The sequence below is a fragment of the Heliconius melpomene genome, chromosome 6 (assembly GCF_056956725.1).
Source record: "Heliconius melpomene rosina isolate 202511_hmr_F chromosome 6, ASM5695672v1, whole genome shotgun sequence".
Classification (NCBI taxonomy): domain Eukaryota; kingdom Metazoa; phylum Arthropoda; class Insecta; order Lepidoptera; family Nymphalidae; genus Heliconius; species Heliconius melpomene.
This window is the reverse complement of record NC_140394.1, coordinates 4,691,185-4,709,192: the sequence shown is the minus strand read 5'-3', so window position 1 is coordinate 4,709,192 and position 18,008 is coordinate 4,691,185. Positions and strand designations below refer to the sequence as shown.

The 18,008-nt window shown below is 30.2% G+C and overlaps 1 protein-coding gene across 2 annotated transcripts in view; it reads left to right on the top strand.

Annotated features, from left to right (window-relative positions):
- The first annotated feature begins 1,685 nt into the window (after nt 1-1,685).
- Nucleotides 1,686-18,008, top strand: part of LOC146538158 (uncharacterized) — a 131,403-nt gene continuing 115,080 nt past the window's right edge. The window contains exon 1 of one of the 2 annotated variants that reach the window (XM_085187494.1): nt 1,686-2,260. In XM_085187494.1, the coding sequence (XP_085043620.1) occupies nt 2,164-2,260 (97 nt within the window). In that variant the 5' untranslated portion in view covers nt 1,686-2,163. The remainder of the gene's footprint in view (nt 2,261-18,008) is intronic. The other variant, XM_085187495.1, reaches the window with a different exon arrangement.

The window sequence follows — 18,008 nt, the reverse complement described above, 5'->3', positions numbered from 1 at the left end:
TTACAAAATTCAAAGGACTTTTCTTGTTTTGCCCTTGTGCTCACATGGTTCCTCTTAATAAATATATTTTCCGTAAACCATTTTCCGATATCAGCCTAAAGAGTCTTGGGCGAAATCTTCTACCAGGTGGATTCCGAGCTCTAAAAGGAGAATTGGCAGACCAAAACAGAGATGGCGAAATGAGCTGGACCATTATTAGCCTGACTGGTGCTCAGAATGGAAGAAGTGGAGCCCCTTTGCTCAACAATGGGATAGTATAGGCTAGGAAAAAAAAGCATTCTTTAATTTAAGAACTACAATACAAAATAGTAGGTAATGTTCTATTCTTGCAACGTTATTACGTGCTAACTAAGGTAAGAAGTGTGTTTTTTAAAAGATAAATTATTATTTTACAGCGATATTCAATCTATTGTTACGGAAAATTTATTATAACTTTTTAGAATAACCACAATATTATGTATTTAGGACGTAGGTATGAATTATTGTGAACAAACACTATAGAGAATTTATTTTTCAGAAGGAAAATCTGTTGCAAAAATAAGATTATAAATCACCAATACAAATAAATATTTGCAATTTTAAAAAATATATATTTGCAATTTTAATTTTCAGCTTCACGCTTTATCCCGCACGTAACAGAGCGGTCAGAGTGACCCTAGTGCTAAGAGTGATACTGGAGGCATTCCTCCAAATCAGATATATATCTAGGGACAGATATAATTGCAATTACTTACTTAAATCTAAGAATACATGAAATAGCATAATAATATTAAGTAATAGTCCAATTTATAAGCACGAATGCAAACAGATTAGCATTTCTAGCCCGAGGCGATGCAGTCCACGTAAGAGTCCGTGCTTCATGGGTACTAATGTCGCGCGGTCGCGGCGAGGACAGTCCGCGGCGTGCACAAAGCTATCGAGGCCTATTAACATTACTGCGTTAGTTACATTTCCGTCAACATATTGTATAAACGTTGGCATAAATTGTCTTTTCTGTGGACAAAAGAGTATATTATTCTGCTTTAGTATAGCAACGTCGTGTGAAAAACTTAAGGTCATGACTTGAAGTGGCTGGTAACCTTTAATGTTAAAATTGTGTCTTAATTTCCTTCTAGATATTGTATATCGAGTGAAATTACGTATAAATTATTATTTTAAATATAATATGTGTTTTTATAACTGAACCATGGAATATCTCCATGTTTTGTAGAGATAATAGTTGGAAATAAATAACTTTTTTGTGGCAAAGTTGAAATTCGCATGCAATTGACACGCGCCGCTCGTTCGAAAGTTCGTCTGCAGGTAACTCAGGGTAAGCAGGTGCCTTGACCTTGGAACCTGCATAGCGGATATTTGTTATTTTTTCAATTTTTCCGCAAACCACCTGTCCATCAGCCATTTATTTTTGTATGAAAATTACTTTTATTTACTATAATCACCTACAATTGTAATAATTTAAATAATGTTTATTGAGTCGGAAATATCATATTTATCTCATCAATGACATGCGACAATGTCTTGTTTGCGTATCATTTTAGCTGATATAACTGAATTAGAAATAATACGACAAGAGGACATATTAATTCAAAGCTACTGCTATAATATGGCAATGATAACAAACGTCGTTGAACGTCATTATCCTCCTTAGGGCAACGGATGGTGTGATATGGAAGCCAGGTCCACATCAAGTGCGGGCTGCGGTCGAGGCCGGGACCCAGGACAGGAGTGGTGGCAGCCGCTCGCGTATCGCATTCAGTGCACAGTCGCGCGCCACAAGTGTTGCGCGCACGCATCGCTCTCTGCAGCCGACCAACTCGCTTATCGTGCCCATCTTATCGATACGCCATTCCTTCGACCGATGCATGGCATTCTTTAGTGATGTGATCTCTTGTATCGACTGGTTGTTCTAAACAAAGTGATATGATGCATAAATAGTGTTGGGACCAGCGGGCGAGTGAAGCCGCAGTGACAGGTCAATCGGCTCCGTGTGTTACCAGGTCCATGTGCGTCAGTCCGGTCCGGTACTGGTACTGGTGTCTGAGGAGATAATATGATGTGACAACTATCCGTATTACAGTGGCAGTGGAATAGTTTTGTGAAAGTGTGCAGCGAGCTTGAGTGAGCAGACGGCAGCCGGCGCGGCCTGCGCGGCTCCCCGTCACCATGTTGAACTGCACCGACCTGGAATGCATCCTGCACCACCACCATTATTATGCCCATCTACACCACATTCATCACTTGCAAAATGCGCAGGACTCAGGTAAGATTACCAAGACTATAGGATATAAAATAAATGTGAAATTATACTGGTTTTCATCTGCTCATAAAAACAATGGTTATATTCAACAATGACTGTTTGTTTAAAATCAAACAGTGAGTCGCTGATAACAATATGACATACATATTTATCGAATTCTGGCTAACTAGTTTATAAATGGTCAACTGTAGCTGCAATTGCAAGAATGTTTTGTATTAATTATTTAGATGCATTAACTTTAATTAACAACGAATTTGAATTGTGAAGGACGGAGCAACGTAAAATATACCATTTACTAAGAGGTGATAAAAGTTGTAATCACGTAAGGCGTTGACTGGCCGACGGTCGTTTTCTCTATCGAGTTCGGATGTTGTTCTAAAGAACCGGCCCGGTAATGCGAAACGTATGTAATATTTGCTAAGCTAATTTTGTTTGTTTTACAATTGTCTTTTATTACTTACGTAGAATTGGAATTTACATTAAATACGATTAAGAACCGTTCGTTAATTAATCACCTTTGCTGTGTCACTAATTACAATTAGTGAAACGCAATTCAATTTTATAATGAGTGATTATATGAAAGTAAATGCTGATTTTCTTTCTTGTAATTTACTTATAATTTTTGCAACCAAAAATGTAATTGTTAGGTACTTTATTGTAAGCAAGTTCGTTTTGTTTTATTACCGAGTATCATACTTGTGTGAGGGTTTCCACATACGTGTCGCTCTTTGGCCAATTGTGTAAATATGAGGAGTAAAATATTTCTTATACAATTTGCTAACATTTTTTTCTTTTTACAATGTTATATGACGTAAAAAATTCCAGAAAGGACGATGTAATAATTGTTAAAATATTTCTTTAACAATTTTGTGCAAGTACAAGTTAATATGTTTAATACATACTAGCATAGGAACTAAATATATTAGTTGTCGGAACTTTCTATACCTGTTGTATTTTCATGGTCAAACTTCGACGCTGAAAGGTATATGTCGTAATTAGATGCGTGAGTAAATAACTTAAAATCATAAGAAACTTACGTACCTATTTTTTAAATTTAAAACTTAAGTAAATACAAAATTTGGTGGAAATGTAGTTTTTCACCTAAAGTTATAGGAATTCTGTCAATACAAAACTCCTAAATTCCTTTGCGCATTAAATTTGAATAATATTCATATCGGAATATATATCAAATATATTCCGACTCGAGAAATTTTTGTATAAAATCTGTTGTTTTTAATTAAGTCAATATACTTTATTTGTATTTGAATATAGGCATATTTTAATATTATTAAGTATTTAAAATATGAAGTCATTTTGTATTTATATAAAATTTTTACATTACTATCAAGTAATGCACAATCTTCTAGATGTGGGAAGCTGAAATTAATAATAATATAGATTTCTTTAGGGAATTTAGAGTCAAAAGAAGAAGAATTTCTTAGAACTCCTGGGATTGGGAAAAAATATTGTTATGTTATCAACGCGGACAATGCTTGCGTGATACAACTCATTTTTAAATATAAAATATCAGACTTGTCCATCATTTGCCTAAATATGACATGAATTTTTTTTTATTAATATAAAAAATAGATTATACTATTTATTGCTTATTATTAGTTCCTGTTAAAAAACTTTTAATTGATATATGGTTTCACTTAATAGCCTCCCATGTGTAAATATATTGCGGAAGCAATTAATTTGCTTAGATAAAAACGTAGTGTCTATTTTATATTAAATTACTTAAAAGACAATTTATTATTTAATTGTAATTAAATAATTAAGTACTTAAGTCAGTTATAAATCTAAATTAGTTCAAAGGTCGTTGTATCTATTATCACAAAATCACACGGGTATAGCGGTATACTGACAGCCATATAATTATGGCGGAAACGTAAGACGAAAACTTAATTGACATAAAAACGATTTATATATGTTATCTTAGTAATTTTTTATCCAGGGGCCAAGAAACTAATTAGACTAGCCAATTGAGACTAGAAAAAGATAAATAAGAAATATATTAAATTTAGATAAATATTGTAAAACGCTATGATGGCTCATAATGTAGAAATGGAGGGGAAAATAAAAAAATGAAAATTATGAATTATATTAATGTGGAAATGAAAGATATAAGATCTTTATATTAAGACTAGCGGACGCGCGCAGCTTCGCTTCCGTAATTAAGGGTGAATTCTAATAAACCACGAAACATGTGTTCAATGAAATATTTTTAAGAGTCTAAATTTCAAATTTTATAAAAATTGGTGCCGATTTAAAAAAAATCTATACAAACTTTCAACCTTTTATTTACACCCTTAGGGGGAGAATTCTAGAAAACGATGAAACACGTGTTCAATTAAATACTTTTAAAAATCTAAATTTCAAATTTTATGAAAATCGGTGCCGATTTAATTTTTTTTCCATACAAACTTTTAACCCCTATTTCACCCCTTTAGAGTTAAAATTTTTCAAAATCCCTTCTTAGTGGATGTCCAGATTACAAAAGTAAACATCTGTCCAAATATCACGTTTCTACCATGAGCGGTTACGGCTGTGCGTGCGTCTTACCTCAGTCAGTGAGGACAAGTCCTTTTATATATATAGATTTTGTGTATTATAGTTATTTGAAATTAATTACTCTACTTGTGGAGATATAATATTTTTATAGTAATTTATTTAACAGTTGTATTTGTTTTTAGATTAATTTCTAGGCAGTGTATATTCAATCATGTGCGTATCAAATTGTTTGAAGCTCGCACCAGTAGAAACGAATATGAAAATTGGTTTTATGGGAATTATTAAGGAATTATGCTTATAATCATAAATAGTAAACTATTATAATAAATGCGGGAAAGTAAATATTTTACAATTATTATTATTAAACATTATCTTAAATAGTAAAAATTATCGACGAATATTCTAATAAAAAAAGTCCTCCATTCCTCATTTAATAAGAAATAAGAACGGGCGTGATAGATATATCATCATCATCATCATCAGCCTGTCCTCGTCCACTGCTGGAGCCTCGAGGCCTCTCCAATGATAGATATATAAGATTCATATACTCTATATAAATATTTCTGTACGATCAATGCTATGTGAAAATTCAAATAAATGAAACCTTAAACCATTTAATGCTAGCGTTAGGTTATTGAATAAAAAAAATATTTAAAAAATATTTAAAGCCCGTCTGCTTGAGAATCATGTTGTGTTGCAAAGAATGCGTTATAAAATAAAAGTAAAATGAATCTTTACTTTCTTAGAAAGTGTACATTCTACTTTTTTTGAACCGGCATAACGTGCATTACTTACGAATGCAATAATTAATTAATTACTTAAATCTTATATTATATAATGCTTACTTTTATTCTACATATTATCATAAAAAAATGTTACCATTTTATTAAATAACAGTTTATTTGGTAAAATGGTAACTTTTGATAAAAATAATAAAAAATGTTGCCATTTTATTAAATAAATGTTTATTTGGTAAAACGGTATCTTTTTTATATTTTATAGTCGCGTGTTTACATACACGGAGAGTCTCATTTGTATTCAAGTATAAGTTGCATAAAATGGTTGATATTTGGCAACATTATTTGTAACTGTAAAACACTTGTGTAACGGTTATAATATATACATGACATCTCGAATTTTATGTGAGCGTGGGTGCTATCTTCTATAAAAGGACATACTTAAAATCACATATATAAATATAAATGGCAGTAAAAATGCCTAAATAATATATTGTTAGTAAATATAAAGGTTAAGCAAATCAACGAACATCATTAGAATTAAAAATAATTAATATTTTACCCCAAGAAAGTATAACGAAACTCCACAAAAATCGCGAATAGTTAGTTACATTGTCAAATGTAATTAATTATCTAATGACTAAAGTTTAGTTTAATTACTATTCTTTAGTAATAATTAAACTAATAGAAAATGTATAAAAATCAATTAAGGGAAATCCACTTTTAACTAAAACATTTATTGCCTTAAAAAAAATGTATAGATAATAAACTTAAAAATTATGACAAAACAAAAGATTAAATTCTGATCTCTCCAAGTTACTGATTTTTTTTAGCTTCACACTGTATCCCGCATATAGCAGGGTAGGGAGAGGGAAATTAGTGCTAAATCAAAGTCAAAGCCAAGATACAACATTACATTCTCCACTTATCGCCGAAATTTCACGTCAGGCATTGCATGTTGAGTGGCAGAGCTCAACGCCGCGCTTTTCCAACTTACTTGCCAGAACTTTAATTCTAATTATATCTAATATAAAATGTTAAAATCGATAAAATTAGATCAAGACCATGTATCAACTGTAAATACATAAATCTATATATATAAAATCGAAAGGTCACTCACTCATCACGAAATCTCAGAAACTACAAGGGCTAGGAATCTCAAATTTTGCATAGGAGTTACTTATAGGACGTAGGTGCTCGCTAAGACGGGAATTTGCAATATTCGACTTCTAAGGGGTTGTTTTTGGGGTCGAAAGTTTGTATGAAACTTCGTTATTACAAATGCTAGGAGCGTCAAATTTTACATAGACGTCACTAGGACATAGCCATGGAGACAGAAATTAATAATAACATAGTTCACGCGGGTGTCACCGCGAGCGGGCCGCTAGTATGGTAATAAAACTACACCATAAACCCAATAGACAAATTTGGTAGTAAATTAAATAGTATTCTATTAGAATTCTTCTATCTTTTTATCTTAAGCACAAGATAACAGATAAGATTCAGATAAGATAATTGATACGGAATCCAAATAGATTGTATAGCATCTGTTGAATTCATAATAAAATCGTTTGTGAAAGTAAAAGTGAATTATTCTGTTGCAAATCATCGTGAACATTGTATTATAAATTATTATAGGTACATTTCGTTGCACCGAAATGTTTTCCAAACATTGGAGATCGATAGAGTCGATTTATATATTTTCTATTTTTTCCATATATTGTCTCAACGCCGCCCATTGCGTCGAAATCAGAGCGAAAAATGAAAATATTAAATATTTCTTTTCCTCGCCAGGGAATCGAACCCACAACCTATAGTGTGACTGGGTACATATTTCATAATACTTATATGTATGTATTTAAGAATATGCAAATGCATTTACAGTTATAGAGAATCTTCCACAATTTCCAGGGAAATTTACATATACTATAAATAAGAAATTACCTTTGTAACTTTCTGTACATGTGCAGCTTTACTTAATAAGCTTTGCAATTTTACTGATAAAGACTTGGAGAAAATCTAATTTTTAAAGGTAAATTTCCTTTTCCTTTCCTAAAAGGTAGGTTCCTGGGTGGTATATAAACCCTCAATCACAGTATGCGGTCGAACATGTCCCACATTCGACACAATCACGTTTTAGTGATATAATATTTTACATAATTAATAACCTACTTCGTAATTATAAAAGCTAGATATCGATATCGACAAATCAAAACCAATAGCGGTTTCTAATAAATATAAATTATTTACTGTTTTTTTCTTAAATTTATATTACAGTTCCTTAAATATTATTCATAATGTTCTTAGGTATATTAGAATTTTTTGTGATTGTTTTTAGGTATTCCGAACAAAAGGTACATACATCATATAGGACACATTGACTTTTGTAAATTCCCTTCTTCTTATTATACTATTGTTTTTCTTTTAACCTCAGCCTTATATGATACATACATATGAAGGAATCGAAGGTCTATTCCAAAGCAATGATGTAAAAACTAAAACGGGTTTCTTTGTACTTTAAGTAAATAATCAAGTTTCTTTTTAAAGTTTTAATATCACAACATCAGATAAATTTTATCTTATCACAAGCTTAATTACTGGAAACAGAATTAGCTTTATACTAAAAACTTGAAGAAACCAGTTCTAAGATGCAGCTGAACAACTTCATTTGCAACAAACTATTGCAGTTTTATCTATATCTATATATATAAAATCGAAAGGTCACTCACTCATCACGAAATCTCAGAAACTACACGTGCTAGGAATCGCAAATTTTGCATAGGAGTTACTTATAGGACGTAGGTGCTCGCTAAGACGGGAATTTGCAATATTCGACTTCTAAGGGGTTGTTTTTTGGGGTTGAAAGTTTGTATGAAACTTCGTTACTACAAATGCTAGGAGTAGTCACTAGGACGTAGTCATGGAGACAGAAATTAATAATAACATACTTCACGTGGGTGAAACCGCGAGCGGGCCGATAGTATATTATATTTCTTTTAGTAATATGAAAAACATTTGATTGCAAATTATGACCACGGGAAAATGACGGTAGTTAATTAACAGAAGTTTTTAATTAAAATCTCATTCGCACATAATGCATATATATAGTACTAATACTTGGACTCTTTTTTTCTTAAAGAAGCCCTTTAGATCAACCTATTACCATACTAATATAATAAATATGAAATTTTGTGAGAATCCAAGTATATTTTATTATAAAACTATATTTAATAAAAAATATTATAAAAATTGAATACATAAACATAAATGTGATATTTGATTTATTTCAAATGATTTTAACGAACGTATCATTAGTTAATGGGCGGTAAATCTATCAATTACATTGACACGATTTGGTTAATGTTCCGTGGGCTGTAAGCCTTTTGTTGCGGTTTGTAAATTGATTTTGCCACTTGTTTTCGTTTATTAATATTTATTTTATAGTATTTTTTAGCTAGGGTAAATATATAAAAATAAAATATTTAAGTTAGCTTAAGCTTGAAGATATAAAGTATCGTTATTAAAGAGAAGTGAGCGGAGATGACACTGTTGTCAAGACTCTCCAAGAGTCTCTTGTGTCTTGAGTAGCGGAACTTAACGCCACACTCCTCCGAAGGTTAGGACGAGCCGAAGTTTATTAATGTTTCTTTAAAGGTAAACTACTAGATATATTACACTGTACAAGAATATTTAGAGGAAGTAAAGCTTACTACACTGTACAAGAATATTTAGAGGATAAACATGTATGGAATTAATGTCTATTGAATGTCATGCTGGATAGCTGCCAGCTAATGTAATAATTAAACTAAGAACACCATTGACTTTGAAAAGAGCAACTGTTGAGTTTCTTGCCGGCTCTTTTCATCAGAACTGCCTTCCGTACCGGTGGTAGCTTTTTGTCTATATGATTATTCGACGATTCAAAAGTGCTTGTAATAGTTAATTTGAATAAACAATATTTTGAATTTTTGAATTAAAAAATTACGTTAACGTAAATAAAAACGTCATTATATTTTTTATAATCAATCAACTGAAAATTCATGGAAATGCAGAAATGGAGCTTCATGAAAATACGCTTTTAAAATATATATAAAAACGCGACTTTTAACAAAATATAGAAGTAATTTATGTATCTTGTTTATAACAATCACAATGGAAATATTTAATGTCCATAATATGTCATATTTATTGTACACTTTATAATATTTACGTTGATTGTGGTGTTGTTTGCATTATGCACTTTGTTCTGATAGTAAAGTAATATAATATAATTAATATTTTCAATTACTTAAACAACTTAAAAAAATATTTATTTTATTTGTTAAATTTATTTGAAATTTAAACTCTAAAGTTAAAAAAACTAAACCTAATTTAACACTATAAAGAATTGTAATAACAAAAATATCTAAGAATACATATACTACAAGAAAAACTTCATATGATTCACATACAAATATAACGATGATAAAGCAAGGAAATGATACTTCCCAACCTCTCCTTCCTTCATCACCTACGAGCCAGTCAATTGTACCACAAATTACATTAGGGTTCACCCGCTCTTGACCCTGTAGATGAATTTATCAATTCATTGTTATACCGACGTGGGCGGAACTCGACTGCTGAGAGAGGTTCGCCAATTTTTTTGTTAACAGTATCAATGGTAGCTTTAGGTATGTAAAAAAACTGATGTTTGTATTTTATTCGTATCTAATACGTTGGTACTAACGCCCAAATATTTATAATTATGATGTTATAAAAGATTCGAAGCTTAATTTTTTTTGATATCTTATTTTATTTCATTTTCATAGATACATTAATTTCTCTATTTATTTGTTACCTATGAGACCATATATTATCATTTGTACACCAACCACTTTTCTTGCTTATTCTCCTTATGGTAAAGATTGCCTGGAAGAGATCACCTGTGGTAATAAGACCGCCGTTACACCAGAAATATATTTCTTAAAACTATTTTTATAATCTTATTAGTGTAATAAAGCATTAAATAAATAAATAATAGACAGAGGTTTAAGCTAAATTATTTAAATAAACTTACTAAGTACAGAATAATTGAGTAATTGGACCATAATTCAAAAGCTCGTGACGATTTTATGCTCGAGAGCTATTGTAACTATAAAATATAACTAAAGTTTCATAGTAGCCATATTGTACACGTTCTAAAGGATGCTAATTTATAGTATAAACGAGAGCATACAAATAAGCTTGGAATACCGTTGGACTAGCTGTACCAGATTTTATGTCCCCATCTTGATTTCACAAATATTTAAAAAACGTATAAATATCTAGGATACTCAACATTCTAAAGGTGGCTTTCTTTTGATATTCAATAGAACTTCTAGAACTAATAAAACAGAAGAAAAGTTTAAAAAAAGAAGATGATAATCTTCCTTTCTTTCTCTAACCCTGACTTTTTATATAATGCGTGTTGAAGTATCTAATATAGGTCATGGGAATACGTGACACAATTGACTTTAAAATAAGAAATTAATTGCATCTTAATTTAAGGACCTTGGTGTTTATGGTTCATGCAGTTCGAGTACGATATTGTACTATTGGAATTGGAATGAGACGAGGTTCATATTTTTACATTTAACCTTAATAAATTTTTAGTCAATTACATTTTATAGTCATAACATAAAATTGTAAATGAAATGTAAACAAAAATTTTAAATCTTTGGCTTATTATTATTTAAAATTATATTTAATAAAATATTTCTTTGATATATTTGAGATATAAAACAAAAATAAAGACAAAAATATATATTACATAATATATTCTATTTGTTAATACATACAGCTACAAAGATACAACATTAAACAATGTTTACATTTAATTTTTAAATGATCAAATCTTATTATTTATATTTAACATTAAGACGTCATAAACGAGCAACCGATTACAGCGCGTTCAGGCTTACGTAAATTTTATTAATATTTAATAATTTATTGTTGTTATTTTCATTCACTGTCACAATGATTTTTAATAAAGTATATTATTTATGTTGTTTTACCCAATTATGTTACCTTAAAATATAATTTCTATAATGCAATTTGGTACATGCAGTCATGCACATCGAATATGTGAAACATTAGAATTCAATAGCTTTAATTTAAAATATTTTACTTAATTTAATAATTTCTGTATTTAAAATTAAACTAAGAATATATTTTTTCAAAATAAATATTTGTTAAAAATATAAACAATTTCTTATCTATTGTCTTAAACTTAGATAGACCCAACAAAAGATGTGAAAGATCTTAACAAATGATGACCTAAACAAAGAACACTTGGATCTAGTACCTAAGTATCAGAAGTAATGAAATACACTAACCACCTTGCCTTCTTGAGAACCTCCTATTTTTAAGTCGGTTAAAATTAGTTAAGCAATATACGCGAATTTACCTACACGCGTTTGCTCATTTATGCACAATTTCGTAACTCTGTCGAAGGCCCAGTTCAGTTCAAATGGCAGTTGCTGTAAGGCTTTTAGTAAAACATGTTTATTTTTATGATTGTGTACTAAATTAATATAGTTATTGCTCATATATATATTTTTTTGTGTCTAAGATTTTTTTACAACTTCACGCTGTACCCCACATACCTGGGTAGGCAGAAGGAACTTGAGAACCTAATAAAGACGAAATCTGTTGACCTGGAGCTTAAGAACTATTTACATAAAAAATATGATATATTTTTCTTGTCCCATATTATAACTAAATACACAAAAGAGCTAAAAAGAGATTATGGTGGGAATTAAGGTAATATATTCTTGGGTACCATAGTAGTGCAATAAGAAGGGATTTTTGGTAATTTAACCTCAACGGGATTAGAAAGCGGTGTTAAAAATTATCAGGAAAATAGCCACAACAAATGCAGAGAAACTATAATATAAGAATTAGATATTTAAATATTTCAATCGTGTTCTAAAACGCGTTGACAATAAATAACTTGAAAAATACTTTTAAATCTAACATTTGAATAATTTAAAATTAATTTAAATATATTTTTAAAAAATAACGTGATATATCTTACAATAACAGAATGCGACAGGATCATTATACATTCAACACCTGAATTCTCATGAATATATTACTACAATTGTTATGTAAAAAAAGTCTCTAAAATACCAATAATACATTGTTTAAATTTTGTAACGGCAGAGTAGGTGCGATGCATTTTAATACAAAAGATATCTTTGTATTTCCAAAAATAATTAAGATGATTCAAAATATAAACTCTAATAGTTTTAATGCCGTTAAAACGTATCTTAGTAAATAGTTTAGTTAACAAAGGACAGCGTTAGGTTACGTTATGATGATCTTTAAATTAGTGGTAAGTGGCAGCTGAATATCACCCTGCGTAGTGATAGAGCTGGGAAAAGAAAATAATTCTGTCAACCGGTTGGCGATCTCACAACTGCTGCAGCTTAAAGTAAACTCTCAAAGATGTAGATGATGATGTTTATGAGTTACATTAATTATTATGATATTTTTGATTTTCACGTTTATTACACATTTTAAACGAAACTAATTAACTGAATTAATCGCGTATATTATATACACCTTTATATATTTATTACTAACGACCCTTTTGCGGCTTCGCCCGCTTTTACTACTGGATTATTCATATAATGTATGTTTTCAAAGCACTTAAGATAATGTGAAAATTAATTAAACCCTAATGCAACCCGCATTTTCGTAGTTTCAATAAGGATTTTCCAAGTTGTTTTACACAGCAAGGATTTTTTAGTAGGTACCGTAATTTTAAATCTGTGCTACTAATCTTTTCAAGTTCATATTAAAATATATTTAAATTATAGTATTATGTATACCTTTTTGGAAATCCGACGTTACAAACACTTTGCTGTAGTCCGTGGTTCCAACAGACTGGTAGTTCTAATGCTCATCAAGAATACAAAACTGCACAATATTTATACAATTACTAATAAATAAAATAACTGTACATATCGCAACACACTTTAAGTATGTGAGTAGGAGGTGTAGTGGATAATTTTATTTTTAGTTTATATCCAATCAGGCTGGCCTTCTGCAAACCTGTTTAAGACTTTTTCGTTTATTTATTCAAATTAAATGAACTTTCGTCAAATAGATTTTAATAATCTGTACAACCTCTAAAAATGTTTTATAGCCAGGTCTACAATAATAACCTGTATATATCAGTTCAGGTCGACTCTACCCATGTTGTTGAAATAAGTAAATATTACAATAAAATTACTTGATAATTAAAAAAATAATGATGTTTTATGAATTCATAATTTTGCATTGCGGCATAGATTACGGGAAAAACTAATTTTAATATTACAAAATAAAAATATATAAATAATGCATAAATACTATGAGGCCGTTGTGCGCTATTTTGTATCCGCCATTCAACATACATATGTTATATACACACATACATAGCTTTATCCCTAGGGGGGTAGTCAGGGAGGACGGAGCGCCAAACGCTACGGTCTCTACATACCTCTATCCTCTTGTCTACTATCATCAACCATGCTTTTTACGTGACTTTCCTCCAGTATCTTTTAATACTGTAATTTTCGAAGGTCAACTGAGGTCTCCCCCTACCTCTCTTACCACTCACTTTTCCGTCATAAATTTTTATTACAATGTCTCGTTTTCTTTTACATACAATGCCTCAAAAATGATGCTGGCGTCTATTAGCATTAAGTTCCTTCTGCGTATCCTGCTATATGTTAGATATATAGTAGAGCTATAAAAAAGAAACATTCAAGTAAATCAAGTTAAAGTTTTCCTTGTTATTCCTATCACGGTTGGGGTGATAAAATGTAAAGGTGAAAAATAAAATACAATGCATCACTGGGACCATCACAAAATAGACAAGAAGAATAGGATAAATAGGAGATCAGTGAGGATAAAAAGAAATAATATATAAATAACATTTTCATTAAAAATTTAATTGAGCACAAAATTTAAACAAAGAGACCAAACAAACTATTAAATGACTACTTTAGTAATTATCTATTGTTTTTAACTGACTCCTAACTGCTATATTACGAGTCATTAATGCCAATGATCTAAAAATCCTTGACTCGAAAAGAGAACTCGATAAAAGTAAGTGGCGTTCTAAATAAGTCAAATAATAGAATGCACTTGTATACCATTTTGATCTGTAAATGTAATTTAGTTCGGTATTTTTAAGTTTAAGATTAAAATTCTAGATTAATCTATTTCCCACTGTTATATAAAATAAGTAAATAGCGAACGATTAACAGACCATAAAATATATGTATAATGAACCATTGTAATTCTATACTTAATTTGAAAGGTTTATATTTTTTATTTGTTCTTTATATTTCCATTTTTTTGCAAGAATAAAGTAAACACTTTGTAAGTACTAAGTTGTGCCTACTACTAAATACTGTATTTTATTAGTTTTTTATCTGTTTACATCTTTATATAATATTGTTAATAAGCGTTGCAGTTACAGCAGCAATCTTTGGAATTTATTTGTTTGTTAAATAAAATAAAACGTTTGTTTAAATAACTTAGTCTATTGGTATTTAAATTTAAAAAAACTATTTAAAAACTCATGTCTAGCAGAAAATAAATAAAAATATATATTTAATTTTTTATAGATTTTAAAATATATTAATTGAGGAACTTAGCATATGGTTATGCCACCTCTATTTTTAATGTCTAATTTAGATCGACAATTTAGAACGTTATTAAAAAGATAAAAAAAAAACTCAGAAATATTAATACAAGACAGTCAAAAGTTTTATTTATTAAAATATAAATTATATACAGTGTGTATTTATAAACTATTTCATATTAAATATAGTTCATTACTTATCGTCGTGTTTGATATCCGTATCATTGACGTAACCAGTACGTAGTAAGTATAATTAATATTAAAGCCTAGTTAATCTTAATGCGGCAGTATTAAAAACTTGTATGATGCCGTCTTTACCTGGTCTACGGTCGTGGATTCGATTCCCTTATAGAGGTATTATTTTAATCACTTTCGTTTATTGATTTAAGTCACTCAAAACCAAATATCATGAAAATTTGACGAAAATTCAGGAAACTCTATTTCTTTTTTTGTTCTATCGAAAACGTAAAGTTTTTATATTACTTAAATAAAGTTCTATTATTTTATAAACCACGTAGGTATGTCATTAATAGCAATGTCTAATGCGCTGTCGCTAATATGGGACATGTGTTACAATAATAATGATCACTTAATATCGAACCTGTTACTCTTGACCTAGTCTCGTTGATACATTTATTGAGTGGAGTCTACTTTAGCCTGAACATCATATATTCATTTATGTCTGTCCTTAAGTATCAAATATTATAGCTTTATGCAATCGTATTAATAATGTTTCTCTTCATTAAATTAGCATTTTAATTTAGTATGTGATAGTAAATTTTCTTGTTTTGTGTCATTTGGTTTTTTTCTTATGTTTAAAAAAAATATATATCTATTTATTAATATAATATGTAAATTCAATTGTTTATTTACTTTTGAAAAATATGTATCGGTTTCATGGAAGTACGAAGTGACTCTTGACTTTAGGTTTCTAGGGCAGGCACCCTGCAGGATGCAGAGTGTATTTGGTATTTGAATTTTTTTAAACATTAAAAAATATACTTTCAATTGGCGTTTACCTGTAAAGTATAAACATAACATTTATTGTAACATTAATTCTAATTTCGGTACCAACTCAAAGTAATTTTAATACTAAATTCTTAGTACATAATTTATATTAGAACATAATATTATATGAGTTTTTGGGTCATCGTTTTCAATATCAAATTTGAGATATTGTGAAACATAACACTTTCGTATAAATCTGAGATTGCGAGAAGTTTCATAAATTTAGAATGAATACGGTCATGATTTAATGCTTATGTGCTGACGAGAATGTGGACATTTTAAATTTTGCCTCGCTTTTAAAAATGGTTTTAGTTTTAGGGTTCCATATCTCAAAGGAAAAAAACAGAACAATTGTACGATTTCTTTGTTATTTGTCCGTCTGTATGTCAGCTGAAATTCCATAAAAGAAACATAAAACAGTATACTATATACCTATAGGTATAAAAGTATAAACAACAATTGAATATTCAAAAGGAAAAATATCAATATTTTCAATAAATTACTCATATAAATGATATCATAGTTTTAAATGTAACATACTCTCATTCTATCCTAGGTCCTTCCTTTCCGCATGTTTAGTCGCTACTTTAATATTACGTAACAATTTGAAATATTCTTTTTAATTATTTTTACATACCTGCATTGATTATAAATAAGAGAATCCTGAGTTCAGGCTAGCATCTGGATGTAAACGCGATGGTTGAGAGTTTCTTCCCCATTACCACTCAGTAGATAAGTATAGCGTAAAGTACCGCCACTCAACACGCAGTTTCGAATATCTTATCACTAAAATCTTTCTGCTCTCTCCACTCTCTGCAGGGTAAAGCGTAGAATGATATAAAAGAAATATTTTAAGAAAGATTCCCTTATTTAATCATAGTATATGGTGTTTTTATTTTCTTTAACTATACAATCATGTTTGTACTGATGTTAGCTTCCTTTAGATTATGTTTAATGTGTTGTCGTGGGAAAATCGAGTGCTTACAAAGACTTAGACAGACTTCACTCTTCCTCATTGTACTAATTATAATTACCTGCATATATCATTAGCAAATCTAAGATCGTATAAATAGTTTTATCGTTGACTAGAAAATACTTAACATTTTCTCTTGTAACGTTTGTAATGTGTACTTAGTTTAAATTATTAGAATCATTGTGAGAGACCGTCATAGCTGAACGACACAGTGGATTCAATTCCTACTCTGGAGAATGAGTTATTTTTATTTCTTTACAATGCTTTTACAATGGCGGTTGAGTTCCGCTACTCAACAAACAATGAGTGGAAAGTGGAGACCGGAGAGTGTTAACACTAGCATACGCCATACCTACACTGCTGGAGGGGATTTAAATTAGTAGTACGACGTCCTCCAACTAGGTGAAATGATGACATAAGTAAAGTAGCTGGCAAAGGTTTTAAAATAATACCTTAAGCTAGAGCTCGTTGCGTGTGCTTGAGAGCCCTATATCCGGAAGTGGACGAAGACAGGATGATAATGCTAATGTTTTTTAATCTATATATATAAAATCGAAAGGTCACTGACTCATCACGAAATCTCAGAAACTACATGTGCTAGGAATGTCAAATTTTGCATAGGAGTTACTTATAGGACGTAGGTGCTCGCTAAGACGGGAATTTGCAATATTCGATTCCTAAGAGGATGAAATAGGGGTTGAAAGTTTGTATGGAAAAAATTTTAAATCGCCACCGATTTTTATAAAATTTGAAATTTAAACTCTTAAAAATATTTCATTGAACACGTGTTTCATGGTTTATTAGGATTCACCCCTAAAGGTGCAAATAAGCGGGCGAAGCTACGCGCGTCCGCTAGTACAA